General features: G+C 41.7%; 1 protein-coding gene across 1 annotated transcript in view; it reads right to left on the bottom strand.

The window, feature by feature from the left end:
- Nucleotides 1-1679: 1679 nt before the first annotated feature.
- Nucleotides 1680-16593, bottom strand: part of LOC131942209 (pleckstrin) — a 28305-nt gene continuing 13391 nt past the window's right edge. The window contains exons 5-10 of the mRNA XM_059301944.1: nt 14527-14618; nt 14057-14229; nt 12153-12305; nt 11023-11112; nt 5496-5583; nt 1680-2116 (exon numbers count right to left, since the gene is read on the bottom strand). Of these exons, the coding sequence (XP_059157927.1) occupies nt 1680-2116; nt 5496-5583; nt 11023-11112; nt 12153-12305; nt 14057-14229; nt 14527-14618 (1033 nt within the window). The remainder of the gene's footprint in view (nt 2117-5495; nt 5584-11022; nt 11113-12152; nt 12306-14056; nt 14230-14526; nt 14619-16593) is intronic.

The raw sequence follows: 16593 nt of genomic DNA, 5'->3' as shown, positions 1-16593 counted from the left end.
ATACAGGCCATACAATCCTGGCCAGCCAACATACAGGCCATACAATCCTGGTCATACAATCCTGGCCAGCCAACATACAGGCCATACAATCCTGGCCATACAATCCTGGCCAGCCAACATACAGGCCATACAATCCTGGCCAGCCAACATACAGGCCATACAATCCTGGCCAGCCAACATACAGGCTATAATTTACTATAAACAATACCTAATAATACTTAATTTATTACTGTCATTTATTGGGAATAAGTATGTTATGTATGTCATTTATTGGGAATAAGTATGTTATGAATGTCATTAATTAAGAATATTTGTACTGATGCAGGTCTGCTGCCAACCAAGGATGAAACTGATCGGCAAAAAAAACAACAACAACCAAATAGCCTGAAACTCAGACCTTCAGTATAACTAGCTCAAACAATGACCTTCAGCATAACTTGCTCAATGACCTTCAGTATAACTTGCTCAAACAATGACCTTCAGTATAACTTGCTCAATGACCTTCAGTATAACTTGCTCAAACAATGACCTTCAGTATAACTTGCTCAAACAATGACCTTCAGCATAATTTCTCAATGACCTTCACTCCATAAGTTGAACACACAAGGTAAGATTAAAAAGACTATAATAAACTAGACACCAAATTCATAAGTATAATTGACTATAATGAGGATCGCAATTATAATACATATGTAATAACTTGATGTGACAAACCAGTAAGTTGTTGTCAATAATACTTTAACTCAATTTCCCCAACATATGAAGGCATTTCTGAAATCTTCCAGGGGAAATTAGAGATTGCAAGGAAATGTAAAAATTGTAAATCTAATTAACAAATGAGTGACTGTGACAGTTTTAGAGAATTGCTTGATGTTATATCTTTCACCATGGTCTTAGACTGATGAGTTCTCTCTATCCTAATGATTGGCAGATGAAACACATGGTCTTAGACTGATGAGTTCTCTCTATCCTAATGATTGGCAGATGTAACACATGGTCTTAGACTGATGAGTTCTCTCTATCCTAATGATTGGCAGATGTAACACATGGTCTTAGACTGATGAGTTCTCTCTATCCTAATGATTGGCAGATGTAACACATGGTCTTAGACTGATGAGTTCTCTCTATCCTAATGATTGGCAAATGTAACACATGGTCTTAGACTGATGAGTTCTCTCTATCCTAATCATTGGCAGATGAAACAAATGCACGTTGCCATCCTTACAACATAGGCCTCATTCTTAGCAATATCATAGCAAGTGCTCAGCGCTCAGGCTAATTAGGGTTAATTAGTGGACAGAGAAATGGAATGAAAATATGATTGACCTACAATATGGGGGTTGTGCTGCTGTTAAAGTTCTGGACAAAGATAAGAACTGCAAGGAAAACTTTGAGTCAGACATCTAAACAGATTCATGGAAAATTTCTTTCAAAGTCTCCCAAAAATGGTTTCTATTCCACACTGGAACAGGAATGTTAGACTGAATTGATCAGCTTATCAATGTCTAGAGAGGGCAAATCTGACACATAGGTAGCCACATGTACTGGAGCATCCAGCTATAAATAGACAAGTAGGTAGCCACATGTACTGGAGCATCCAGCTATAAATAGATGAAAGATAAAGTCATTGACTAGCACAGGAGAGAGATGGGACTCCACACAACTTGGGGGAAGAATCATCAGGTGCTTGCTCCTGCGGCATCCCCTCCCCCTGTCTTGCTGCAGACGTCCCCTCCCCCTGTCTTGCTGCAGACGTCCCCTCCCCCAGTCTTGCTGCAGACGTCCCCTCCCCCTGTCTTGCTGCAGACGTCCCCTCCCCCAGTCTTGCTGCAGACGTCCCCTCCCCCTGTCTTGCTGCAGACGTCCCCTCCCCCTATCTTGCTGCAGACGTCCCCTCCCCCTATCTTGCTGCAGACGTCCCCTCCCCCTATCTTGCTGCAGACGTCCCCTCCCCCTGTCTTGCTGCAGAGGTCAGAGAGGACCCCCAACCATTCCACTTTCTCTTGTTCGTCTTTCATCTGGAATGTCAAGGTCTTGCCTTTCTTACTGCGGATGACTAGTCGAAAGCGAGGGCACATGGTGCCCTGACTGGTTCCACTGCTTGTACTGCTGCTGCCTGAATGGGAACATCATTTGTACACTCAATTAGTTCAACTTCATCAGTTTCATTTGTACACTCAATCAGTTCAACTTCATCAGTTTCATTTGTACACTCAATCAGTTCAACTTCATCAGTTTCATTTGTACACTCAATCAGTTCAACTTTATCAGTTTCATTTGTACACTCAATTAGTTCAACTTCATCAGTTTCATTTGTACACTCAATTTGTTCAACTTCATCAGTTTCATTTTTACACTCAATCAGTTCAACTTCATCAGTTTCATTTGTACACTCAATCAGTTCAACTTCATCAGTTTCATTTGTACACTCAATTAGTTCAACTTCATCAGTTTCATTTGTACACTCAATCAGTTCAACTTCATCAGTTTCATTTGTACACTCAATCAGTTCAACTTCATCAGTTTCATTTGTACACTCAATTTGTTCAACTTCATCAGTTTCATTTGTACACTCAATTTGTTCAACTTCATCAGTTTCATTTGTACACTCAATCAGTTCAACTTCATCAGTTTCATTTGTACACTCAATCAGTTCAACTTCATCAGTTTCATTTGTACACTCAATCAGTTCAACTTCATCAGTTTCATTTGTACACTCAATCAGTTCAACTTTATCAGTTTCATTTGTACACTCAATTAGTTCAACTTCATCAGTTTCATTTGTACACTCAATTTGTTCAACTTCATCAGTTTCATTTGTACACTCAATCAGTTCAACTTCATCAGTTTCATTTGTACACTCAATTTGTTCAACTTCATTCATCAGTTTCATTTGTACACTCAATTTGTTCAACTTCATCAGTTTCATTTGTACACTCAATCAGTTCAACTTCATCAGTTTCATTTGTACACTCAATCAGTTCAACTTCATCAGTTTCATTTGTACACTCAATCAGTTCAACTTTATCAGTTTCATTTGTACACTCAATTAGTTCAACTTCATCAGTTTCATTTGTACACTCAATTTGTTCAACTTCATCAGTTTCATTTGTACACTCAATCAGTTCAACTTCATCAGTTTCATTTGTACACTCAATCAGTTCAACTTCATCAGTTTCATTTGTACACTCAATTAGTTCAACTTCATCAGTTTCATTTGTACACTCAATCAGTTCAACTTCATCAGTTTCATTTGTACACTCAATCAGTTCAACTTCATCAGTTTCATTTGTACACTCAATTTGTTCAACTTCATCAGTTTCATTTGTACACTCAATTTGTTCAACTTCATCAGTTTCATTTGTACACTCAATTAGTTCAACTTCATCAGTTTCATTTGTACACTCAATTTGTTCAACTTCATCAGTTTCATTTGTACACTCAATTAGTTCAACTTCATCAGTTTCATTTGTACACTCAATTTGTTCAACTTCATCAGTTTCATTTGTACACTCAATTAGTTCAACTTCATCAGTTTCATTTGTACACTCAATTAGTTCAACTTCATCAGTTTCATTTGTACACTCAATTAGTTCAACTTCATCAGTTTCATTTGTACACTCAATTAGTTCAACTTCATCAGTTTCATTTGTACACTCAATCAGTTCAACTTCATCAGTTTCATTTGTACACTCATTTAGTTCAACTTCATCAGTTTCATTTGTACACTCAATCAGTTCAACTTCATCAGTTTCATTTGTACACTCAATTAGTTCAACTTCATTCATCAGTTTCATTTGTACACTCAATTAGTTCAACTTCATTCATCAGTTTCATTTGTACACTCAATTAGTTCAACTTCATCAGTTTCATTTGTACACTCAATCAGTTCAACTTCATCAGTTTCATTTGTACACTCAATTAGTTCAACTTCATTTATCAGTTTCATTTGTACACTCAATTAGTTCAACTTCATCAGTTTCATTTGTACACAGAATTTTTTCAACTTCATCAGTTTCATTTGTACACACAATTAGTTCAACTTCATCAGTTTCATTTGTACACTCAATCAGTTCAACTTCATCAGTTTCATTTGTACACTCAATCAGTTCAACTTCATCAGTTTCATTTGTACACTCAATCAGTTCAACTTCATCAGTTTCATTTGTACACTCATTTAGTTCAACTTCATCAGTTTCATTTGTACACTCAATCAGTTCAACTTCATCAGTTTCATTTGTACACTCAATTAGTTCAACTTCATTCATCAGTTTCATTTGTACACTCAATTAGTTCAACTTCATTCATCAGTTTCATTTGTACACTCAATTAGTTCAACTTCATCAGTTTCATTTGTACACTCAATCAGTTCAACTTCATCAGTTTCATTTGTACACTCAATTAGTTCAACTTCATTCATCAGTTTCATTTGTACACTCAATTAGTTAACTTCATTCATCAGTTTCATTTGTACACTCAATTAGTTCAACTTCATCAGTTTCATTTGTACACTCAATCAGTTCAACTTCATCAGTTTCATTTGTACACTCAATTAGTTCAACTTCATTCATCAGTTTCATTTGTACACTCAATTAGTTCAACTTCATCAGTTTCATTTGTACACAGAATTTTTTCAACTTCATCAGTTTCATTTGTACACACAATTAGTTCAACTTCATCAGATTCATTTGTACACTCAGTTTTTACAAATCTAAATGTCAGTGATCTACCATCCACTTATGACCTCATGTTACAAATCCAAATGTCAGTGAGAGAGGTCAGTAACCAACCTTTAGAATCCAAATGTCAGTGAGAGAGGTCAGTAACCAACCTTTAGAATCTAAATGTCAGTGAGAGAGGTCAGTAACCAACCTTTAGAATCTAAATGTCAGTGAGAGAGGTCAGTAACCAACCTTTAGAATCTAAATGTCAGTGAGAGAGGTCAGTAACCAACCTTTAGAACTGGCTGGTTTGATGATCTCCATTACTCACCTCATGTTACAAATCTAAATGTCAGTGAGAGAGGTCAGTAACCAACCTTTAGAATCTAAATGTCAGTGAGAGAGGTCAGTAACCAACCTTTAGAATCTAAATGTCAGTGAGAGAGGTCAGTAACCAACCTTTAGAACTGGGTGGTTTGATGATCTCCATTACTCACCTCATGTTACAAATCTACATGTCAGTGAGAGAGGTCAGTAACCAACCTTTAGAATCCAAATGTCAGTGAGAGAGGTCAGTAACCAACCTTTAGAATCTACATGTCAGTGAGAGAGGTCAGTAACCAACCTTTAGAACTGGCTGGTTTGATGATCTCCATTACTCACCTCATGTTACAAATCTAAATGTCAGTGAGAGAGGTCAGTAACCAACCTTTAGAACTGGCTGGTTTGATGATCTCCATTACTCACCTCATGTTACAAATCTACATGTCAGTGAGAGAGGTCAGTAACCAACCTTTAGAATCTACATGTCAGTGAGAGAGGTCAGTAACCAACCTTTAGAACTGGGTGGTTTGATGATCTCCATTACTTTACACGAGTCCAAGAGAAAGGTTTTTGTGGGGAATTTTTCCTCTGTAGTTATCTGATGGGAGATTAAACTCAAGACACTAAACATCTGCAGCAAAAGATGTTAGATAACTTGCCCCCCCCCCCCCCAGAGCTTACTGGTTTCAGCAACCCCCCTTCCACAGATGACAAACTGCAGCATACTTACCCCCATGCAGCAATACTTGAGTATTTTAGGCCCCCCCCCCTTATGCAGCAATACTTGAGTATTTTAGGCCCTCCCCCCTTATGCAGCAATACTTGAGTATTTTAGGCCCCCCCCCCCTTATGCAGCAATACTTGAGTATTTTAGGCCCCCCCCCCTTATGCAGCAATACTTGAGTATTTTAGGCCCCCCCCCTTATGCAGCAATACTTGAGTATTTTAGGCCCCCCCCCCCTTATGCAGCAATACTTGAGTATTTTAGGCCCCCCCACCTTATGCAGCAATACTTGAGTATTTTAGGCCCCCCCCCCCTTATGCAGCAATACTTGAGTATTTTAGGCCCCCCCCCTTATGCAGCAATACTTGAGTATTTTAGGCCCCCCCCCCTTATGCAGCAATACTTGAGTATTTTAGGCCCCCCCCCCTTATGCAGCAATACTTGAGTATTTTAGGCCCCCCCCCCTTATGCAGCAATACTTGAGTATTTTAGGCCCCCCCCCTTATGCAGCAATACTTGAGTATTTTAGCCCCCCCCCCCCCTTATGCAGCAATACTTGAGTATTTTAGCCCCCCCCCCCCTTATGCAGCAATACTTGAGTATTTTAGGCCCCCCCCTTATGCAGCAATACTTGAGTATTTTAGGCCCCCCCCCCTTATGCAGCAATACTTGAGTATTTTAGGCCCCCCCCCTTATGCAGCAATACTTGAGTATTTTAGGCCCCCCCCCCTGTGACCTACTTAGGTCTAGTAATGTTTTAGTTTAACATTGTTATAATACCATATATGGTTGATGGTGCAACAACCGGGTTTTTTCCACTGTCTTACTAAGAGTGTCTAAGACTAAGAAATTTTCCATCAAGATCTGATTGATTGATTCAGATCAGATGACCACCCCAACCAATGGCTACATGAGTTGAGGATAATCTCCCCTGTTGCCTAAGTCTTTAACTAGATCGCACACAGGCAGCACGAGGCAGTCCATCTTGACCAGGCCGTCCATTTTGTCCGGCAATTCATTCTGACCATTTGAACGTGAGAGAACTTAAGTCCTGAGTGTGCTATGCTTTCTTAAGTTGTTTTAGTATTCTAGTATTATATTACTTGTCGCCAAGTGATTCTTGATGCTATAGCAGTGTTATGTGACCTGTGGTTATTTTTATACAGTGTTAGAATCTGTGATAGTATTTTTTCTTACGCTTTGTAAGTTGGGTTTTGTTATTTTCTAAATTAAATATTTTATCTCGTTTAACCTAGTGTTCTGCCACAACTGTGTTCGCTTATTAAAGGTTGTATGCAGATTGAATGAGTTGTTAACTTCAATAGTATCACTAGTTTTCCCTAGACATCGAAATCGAGCCCTATTGTGTTGTTGAGTTAGTGTTCATTCATTTAGGCTTTAAGTCATTTGCATATAACCCCAAAAAAAGAATCCGGGGGCGTTCACCATCTATCTGGCTGGTAGATAGGTGTCCGTTACACCCCCCTTATGCAGCAATACTTGAGTATTTTAGGCCCCCCCTTATGCAGCAATACTTGAGTATTTTAGGCCCCCCCCTTATGCAGCAATACTTGAGTATTTTAGGCCCCCCCCCCTTATGCAGCAATACTTGAGTATTTTAGGCCCCCCCCCCCTTATGCAGCAATACTTGAGTATTTTAGGCCCCCCCCCATGCAGCAATACTTGAGTATTTTAGGCCCCCCCCCTTATGCAGCAATACTTGAGTATTTTAGGCCCCCCCTTATGCAGCAATACTTGAGTATTTTAGGCCCCCCCTTATGCAGCAATACTTGAGTATTTTAGGCCCCCCCCCCCTTATGCAGCAATACTTGAGTATTTTAGGCCGCCCCCCCCCCCCATGCAGCAATACTTGAGTATTTTAGGCCCCCCCCCTTATGCAGCAATACTTGAGTATTTTAGGCCCCCCCCCCTTATGCAGCAATACTTGAGTATTTTAGGCCCCCCCCCCCATGCAGCAATACTTGAGTATTTTAGGCCCCCCCTTATGCAGCAATACTTGAGTATTTTAGGCCCCCCCCTTATGCAGCAATACTTGAGTATTTTAGCCCCCCCCCCTTATGCAGCAATACTTGAGTATTTTAGGCCCCCCCCCCCCATGCAGCAATACTTGAGTATTTTAGGCCCCCCCTTATGCAGCAATACTTGAGTATTTTAGGCCCCCCCCCTTATGCAGCAATACTTGAGTATTTTAGGCCCCCCCCTTATGCAGCAATACTTGAGTATTTTAGGCCCCCCCCCCTTATGCAGCAATACTTGAGTATTTTAGGCCCCCCCCCATGCAGCAATACTTGAGTATTTTAGGCCCCCCCCCCCTTATGCAGCAATACTTGAGTATTTTAGGCCCCCCCCCCCCCCCATGCAGCAATACTTGAGTATTTTAGGCCCCCCCCCCCTTATGCAGCAATACTTGAGTATTTTAGGCCCCCCCCCTTATGCAGCAATACTTGAGTATTTTAGGCCCCCCCCCCTTATGCAGCAATACTTGAGTATTTTAGGCCCCCCCCTTATGCAGCAATACTTGAGTATTTTAGGCCCCCCCCCCTTATGCAGCAATACTTGAGTATTTTAGGCCCCCCCTTATGCAGCAATACTTGAGTATTTTAGGCCCCCCCCTTATGCAGCAATACTTGAGTATTTTAGGCCCCCCCTTATGCAGCAATACTTGAGTATTTTAGGCCCCCCCTTATGCAGCAATACTTGAGTATTTTAGGCCCCCCCCCCATGCAGCAATACTTGAGTATTTTAGGCCCCCCCCCCTTATGCAGCAATACTTGAGTATTTTAAGCCCCCCCTTATGCAGCAATACTTGAGTATTTTAGGCCCCCCCCCCTTATGCAGCAATACTTGAGTATTTTAGGCCCCCCCCCTTATGCAGCAATACTTGAGTATTTTAGGCCCCCCTTATGCAGCAATACTTGAGTATTTTAGGCCCCCCCCCCCCCCATGCAGCAATACTTGAGTATTTTAGCCCCCCCCCTTATGCAGCAATACTTGAGTATTTTAGCCCCCCCCCCCCTTATGCAGCAATACTTGAGTATTTTAGGCCCCCCCTTATGCAGCAATACTTGAGTATTTTAGGCCCCCCCCCCCTTATGCAGCAATACTTGAGTATTTTAGGCCCCCCCTTATGCAGCAATACTTGAGTATTTTAGGCCCCCCCCTTATGCAGCAATACTTGAGTATTTTAGGCCCCCCCCCCATGCAGCAATACTTGAGTATTTTAGGCCCCCCCCCCTTATGCAGCAATACTTGAGTATTTTAGGCCCCCCCCCTTATGCAGCAATACTTGAGTATTTTAGGCCCCCCCCCCCATGCAGCAATACTTGAGTATTTTAGGCCCCCCTTATGCAGCAATACTTGAGTATTTTAGGCCCCCCCCCTTATGCAGCAATACTTGAGTATTTTAGGCCCCCCCCCCCCCTTATGCAGCAATACTTGAGTATTTTAGGCCCCCCCCCCCATGCAGCAATACTTGAGTATTTTAGGCCCCCCCTTATGCAGCAATACTTGAGTATTTTAGGCCCCCCCCTTATGCAGCAATACTTGAGTATTTTAGGCCCCCCCTTATGCAGCAATACTTGAGTATTTTAGGCCCCCCCCCCCCTTATGCAGCAATACTTGAGTATTTTAGCCCCCCCCCCCCCTTATGCAGCAATACTTGAGTATTTTAGGCCCCCCCCCATGCAGCAATACTTGAGTATTTTAGGCCCCCCCCTTATGCAGCAATACTTGAGTACTTTAGGCCCCCCCCCCTTATGCAGCAATACTTGAGTATTTTAGCCCCCCCCCCCCCTTATGCAGCAATACTTGAGTATTTTAGCCCCCCCCCCCCCTTATGCAGCAATACTTGAGTATTTTAGGCCCCCCCCTTATGCAGCAATACTTGAGTATTTTAGGCCCCCCCCCCTTATGCAGCAATACTTGAGTATTTTAGGCCCCCCCCCCCCCTTATGCAGCAATACTTGAGTATTTTAGCCCCCCCCCCCTTATGCAGCAATACTTGAGTATTTTAGGCCCCCCCCTTATGCAGCAATACTTGAGTATTTTAGGCCCCCCCCTTATGCAGCAATACTTGAGTATTTTAGGCCCCCCTTATGCAGCAATACTTGAGTATTTTAGGCCCCCCCCCCATGCAGCAATACTTGAGTATTTTAGGCCCCCCCTTATGCAGCAATACTTGAGTATTTTAGGCCCCCCCTTATGCAGCAATACTTGAGTATTTTAGGCCCCCCCTTATGCAGCAATACTTGAGTATTTTAGGCCCCCCCCCTTATGCAGCAATACTTGAGTATTTTAGGCCCCCCCCCTTATGCAGCAATACTTGAGTATTTTAGCCCCCCCCCCCCTTATGCAGCAATACTTGAGTATTTTAGCCCCCCCTTATGCAGCAATACTTGAGTATTTTAGGCCCCCCCTTATGCAGCAATACTTGAGTATTTTAGGCCCCCCCTTATGCAGCAATACTTGAGTATTTTAGGCCCCCCCTTATGCAGCAATACTTGAGTATTTTAGGCCCCCCCCCCCTTATGCAGCAATACTTGAGTATTTTAGGCCCCCCCCCTTATGCAGCAATACTTGAGTATTTTAGCCCCCCCCCCCCCCCTTATGCAGCAATACTTGAGTATTTTAGCCCCCCCTTATGCAGCAATACTTGAGTATTTTAGGCCCCCCCTTATGCAGCAATACTTGAGTATTTTAGGCCCCCCCCTTATGCAGCAATACTTGAGTATTTTAGGCCCCCCCCCCTTATGCAGCAATACTTGAGTATTTTAGCCCCCCCCCCCCTTATGCAGCAATACTTGAGTATTTTAGGCCCCCCCCCTTATGCAGCAATACTTGAGTATTTTAGGCCCCCCCCCCCTTATGCAGCAATACTTGAGTATTTTAGGCCCCCCCTTATGCAGCAATACTTGAGTATTTTAGGCCCCCCCCTTATGCAGCAATACTTGAGTATTTTAGGCCCCCCCCCTTATGCAGCAATACTTGAGTATTTTAGCCCCCCCCCCCCTTATGCAGCAATACTTGAGTATTTTAGCCCCCCCCCCCTTATGCAGCAATACTTGAGTATTTTAGGCCCCCCCCCCCTTATGCAGCAATACTTGAGTATTTTAGGCCCCCCCCCCTTATGCAGCAATACTTGAGTATTTTAGGCCCCCCCCCTTATGCAGCAATACTTGAGTATTTTAGGCCCCCCCCTTATGCAGCTATACTTGAGTATTTTAGGCCCCCCCCCCCCCCCCCCATGCAGCTACTTGAGTACTTGAGCTTCCCCCCTCCCCACAGAAGACTTACTGCAGCATACTTGGCCCTGTAATACTGTAGAGAAGGCGGAGACTCCCTCACAATGACCTTCATCACTCTCCAGCCTTTCCTGATATGTTTCTGTAAACAAAGTAGCAAATAGGTCAGTTGGTTAGGTCATTTCAGTTTGTACTACAGGTCAGTTGGTTAGGTCATTTCAGTTTGTACTACAGGTCAGGTCATTTCAGTTTGTACTACAGGTCAGTTGGTCAGGTCATTTCAGTTTGTACTACAGGTCAGGTCATTTCAGTTTGTACTACAGGTCAGTTGGTTAGGTCATTTCAGTTTGTACTACAGGTCAGTTGGTCAGGTCATTTCAGTTTGTACTACAGGTCAGTTGGTTAGGTCATTTCAGTTTGTACTACAGGTCAGTTGGTCAGGTCATTTCAGTTTGTGTCACCACCACATGAAGAACCTTAGTGTGCTGTCACAGCAATTATCACACATGACTTAGTGGACACACCCACAATACTAATGAGTGGACACACCCACAACACTAATAAGTGGACACACCCACAATACTAATGAGTGGACACACCCACAATATTAATGAGTGGACACACCCACAATATTAATGAGTGGACACACCCAAAACACTATTGAGTGGACACACCCACAACACTATTGAGTGGACACACCCACAATACTAATGAGTGAACACACCCACAATACTAATGACTGGACACACCCACAATACTAATGACTGGACACACCCACAATACTAATGAGTGGACACACCCACAACACTAATGAATCTAATTTTGATATTTTAGTTCACTTGAAGGGGGGACCAAGGTTGACCAGAACACCTTAAATTAAAATTAGATAAATGTTTTGGAAACAAGCCTAAAAAATAATTTGAAGTTAACTAATCATGTTGGTAGTAGTCAAGCTACATGCTGATGCCTAGACTGCTATTAAAAATGACCAGCATCATATTTTTTTCCCTACAAACAAGACAGGGTCTAGGCTTACAGTGAGTTCACCTGAGTTAGAAATAACTGACACTAGGCAGGGAGTTGCCCACACTAACCCTCCTATGGTGAGGTCACTGAAACAAGTCAACTCTACTTTATCTACTCAGTTGGAAACTTCTAGCAGCAACTTGGTTTTCTACCAACCTTCTTTGCAAGAAAAGCATCTTTCAGAGCTTTTCCTTTCTTCATCTTTTGCTCCTCTTTGTCAACATCATCATCTTCATCTTCTGAGGAGCTTGAATCACTGTCTGTACTGTCATAAAAACTGTTGCGCTTGGCCCCCAAGTTGATGGATGTCTGGGGATGGATGGACCAAAAAAAAAAATGTTGCGCTTGGCCCCCAAGTTGATGGATGTCTGGGGATGGATGGACCAAAATAAAAACTATTGCGCTTGGCCCCCAAGTTGATGGATGTCTGGGGATGGATGGACCAAAATAAAAACTGTTGCGCTTGGCCCCCAAGTTGATGGATGTCTGGGGATGGATGGACCAAAATAAAAACTGTTGCGCTTGGCCCCCAAGTTGATGGATGTCTGGGGATGGATGGACCAAAATAAAAACTGTTGCGCTTGGCCCCCAAGTTGATGGATGTCTGGGGATGGATGGACCAAAATAAAAACTGTTGCGCTTGGCCCCCAAGTTGATGGATGTCTGGGGATGGATGGACCAAAATAAAAACTGTTGCGCTTGGCCCCCAAGTTGATGGATGTCTGGGGATGGATGGACCAAAATAAAAACTGTTGCGCTTGGCCCCCAAGTTGATGGATGTCTGGGGATGGATGGACCAAAATAAAAACTGTTGCGCTTGGCCCCCAAGTTGATGGATGTCTGGGGATGGATGGACCAAATCTGCTCTTATGGATAGAAAGTCAATTGCGGATTCACACCGTTCATCCAATCGCTGTCAAAGTTTGTGTAATCGATATGAACACTCCAGGGGAGATTGCTGCAAAAATATCTCTTAGTTTTGCAAGGGTGGCACCCCGGAAGGGAGCAATTTTTCTATAGATACGGTATATCTATCTATATATATAAAAAACAATGTATGTCTGTCTGTTTGTCTGTCTGTCTATCAATTATGCATTACTACACCTTTTATCACATCACCATGAAACTTTGGGAAGTTGTTGAGAATATATAAAAAAAATTTTTAAGTTCACAAGAGTGTTATCCCGGTAGGGCACGATTCAATTCTTCTATATATAGGGTATATATAAAAAAAGAAAAGTCGGATGCGGTTTGACACTATTCATTAGAGTGTCATGAAACTTTGGGGAGGTAATGGAAATACTCCTGAGGTTTCTGTGAACAAAATAATTCAAACTTGTAATGGGCGGCGCCCGGGAGGGTACGATTTTCATCAACACGCTATTTGGCACCCAGAGTTCCAGAGCGGCTATGTTAGCACTTGGCATCAGTTTATCTTGCATAGCGGGTAAGTGATACTACTATATTCAGCTATAAAACTGCAACAAGTAAGTGAAACTACTATATTCAGCTGTAAAACTACAACAGGTAAGTGATACTACTATATTCAGCTGTTAAACTACAACAGGTAAGTGATACTACTATATCGTTGACTATTTTGAACCAGGCGCATCCCCTGGCGCCCTCACCTGTACTTTCCCATGAGTGCAATGGCGCCTACGTTCGTTCTAAACAGTGCGATAGACAATGGATTAGATGGGGCATTATAGTTGCTCACTAAATTAAATCAGATGCATTCACCTCCATCCAGTGTGATCTATCTCACTATTACAGTGAGTTATTAACATGCACTCAAGGCTTTTATGCTGTAATGTAGGTAAACCCATGCCCCGATAAATATGATCCAAGCGCAGGCATTATTTACATTTAAATAACTCAGTTTTAGAAAACAAGGTCACACGTCTAAGAATATAATATTAGTAACGCGATGATGAAACCCCCTTAAAATATTACGCCATACTAGTGCTACATAAAAAGATGAAGTTACAAATGGGGTAGCAGTTATTAGCAGATGACAGAGACAGACATGAGATGACAGACATCAGATGACTGTGACTTACAAATCTGTAGAGCTTGTCATTATCATTAAACCTGGGACTGATGCCACTAGTTCCATCCTTTAGATCCACCTCTTGGACATGACCCAACTTCAACAAAGCTTGGCCCATAGCTGATCCGTTGCCACGGTTTCTCACAAGTGACCAACGCAGAAGCCAATCAACTATTGCCTTCCCTTAAAAAAACAAACATTCTGTTGGCTTTAACTCTATAGGACTATATCATTTGATTTTTAACTCTGTATATCATTTGATTTTTTAACTCTGTATATCATTTGATTTTTTAACTCTGTATATCATTTGGTTTTTTAACTCTGTATATCATTTGATTTTTTAACTCTATCATTTGGTTTTTTAACTCTATCATTTGGTTTTTTAACTCTATTATTTGGTTGTTTTACTCTGTATATCATTTGGTTTTTTAACTCTATTATTTGGTTGTTTTACTTTGTATGCTGGGGTAAGTGACAAACCTGTAAAACAATTTTTGAAGACAACTCCTCCTCGCAAGTGATTGGCTGATTCAATGCCTGCATCTGGATCTTGGATGGCTCCAATAATTTCACTACAAGGTACAACAGTACTTTGTTTGAACATGGTGGACATTAGTGACAAAAGTGGACATTGGACATTAGTGACTAAAGTGGACATTAGTGACTTCTTCTTCTTCTTCGTTCTTAATTATTAGTGTTGAAGGGGATCGAGATTTATCTGCCAGTGGGTTTGAACTCGAGACTTTGTTCGATTTATCAACCATGAGCTTTTTGCCGACTCGACCACGCCTCCAACACAATTAAGCGTTACGTGTCAACTGGTTATGCGCCATTGAGGCCATTGACTCCGATTTCAGCCTGCTTTTTTTTTTGGATTTGCTTCCATAGCCTTTGTCCAACCAAGAACAAACTACAAGGCAGCAGTTGTTTTATTTTGGAGTTGTCTCTCCTAGAAGAGTAGCTGTCCCAAGCTAAAGAGCCGCATCTGCCCGAGGGTTCGAACTCGAGTACTTTTCGGTTTAGCAACCATGATCTTTACCGACTCGACCACGCCGAACCCCACATTAGTGACAAAAGTGGACATAGGACATTAGTGACTAAAGTGGACATTAGTGACAAAAGTGGACATTAGTGACAAAAGTGGACATTAGTGACAACAGTGGACATTAGTGACAAGTGGACATTAGTGACAAGTGGACATTAGTGACAACAGTGGACATTAGTGACAAGTGGACATTAGTGACAAAAGTGGACATTGGACATTAGTGACTAAAGTGGACATTAGTGACAAAAGTGGACATTAGTGACAAAAGTGGACATTGGACATTAGTGACTAAAGTGGACATTAGTGACAAAAGTGGACATTAGTGACAAAAGTGGACATTGGACATTAGTGACTAAAGTGGACATTGGACATTAGTGACTAAAGTGGACATTAGTGACTAAAGTGGACATTAGTGACAAAAGTGGATATTAGTGACAACAGTGGACATTAGTGACAACAGTGGACATTAGTGACAAAAGTGGACATTAGTGACAAAAGTGGACATTGGACATTAGAGACAACAGTGGACATTAGTGATAAAAGTGGACATTAGTGACAAAAGTGGACATTGGACATTAGTGACAAAAGAGGACATTAGTGACAACAGTGGACATTAGTGACAAAAGTGGACATTGGACATTAGTGACAAAAGTGGACATTGGACATTAGTGACAAAAGTGGACATTGGACATTAGTGACAAAAGTGGACATTAGTGACAACAGTGGACATTAGTGACAACAGTGGACATTAGTGACAACAGTGGACATTGGACATTAGTGACAAAAGTGGATATTAGTGACAACAGTGGACATTAGTGGACATTAGTGACAACAGTGGACATTAATGACAAAAGTGGACATTAGTGACAAAAGTGGACATTGGACATTAGAGACAACAGTGGACATTAGTGACAACAGTGGACATTAGTGACAACAGTGGACATTAGTGACAAGTGGACATTAGTGACAACAGTGGACATTAGTGACAACAGTGGACATTGGTGACAAAAGTGGACATTGGACATTAGTGACAACAGTGGACATTAGTGACTAAAGTGGACATTGGACATTAGAGACAACAGTGGACATTAGTGACAACAGTGGACATTAGTGACAACAGTGGACATTGGTGACAAAAGTGGACATTGGACATTAGTGACAACAGTGGACATTAGTGACTAAAGTGGACATTAGTGACAAAAGTGGACATTAGTGACAAAAGTGGACATTAGTGACTAAAGTGGACATTAGTGACTAAAGTGGACATTAGTGACTAAAGTGGACATTAGTGACAAAAGTGGACATTAGTGACAACAGTGGACATTAGTGACAAGTGGACATTAGTGACAAAAGTGGACATTGGACATTAGTGACAACAGTGGACATTAGTGACTAAAGTGGACATTGGACATTAGAGACAACAGTGGACATTAGTGACAACAGTGGACATTAGTGACAACAGTGGACATTGGTGACAAAAGTGGACATTGGACATTAGTGAC

The sequence above is a fragment of the Physella acuta genome, unplaced genomic scaffold (assembly GCF_028476545.2).
Source record: "Physella acuta isolate Inbredline_101_S28 unplaced genomic scaffold, ASM2847654v3 ptg000394l, whole genome shotgun sequence".
NCBI lineage: Eukaryota > Metazoa > Mollusca > Gastropoda > Physidae > Physella > Physella acuta.
This window is presented reverse-complemented; position numbering and strand designations above follow the sequence as displayed.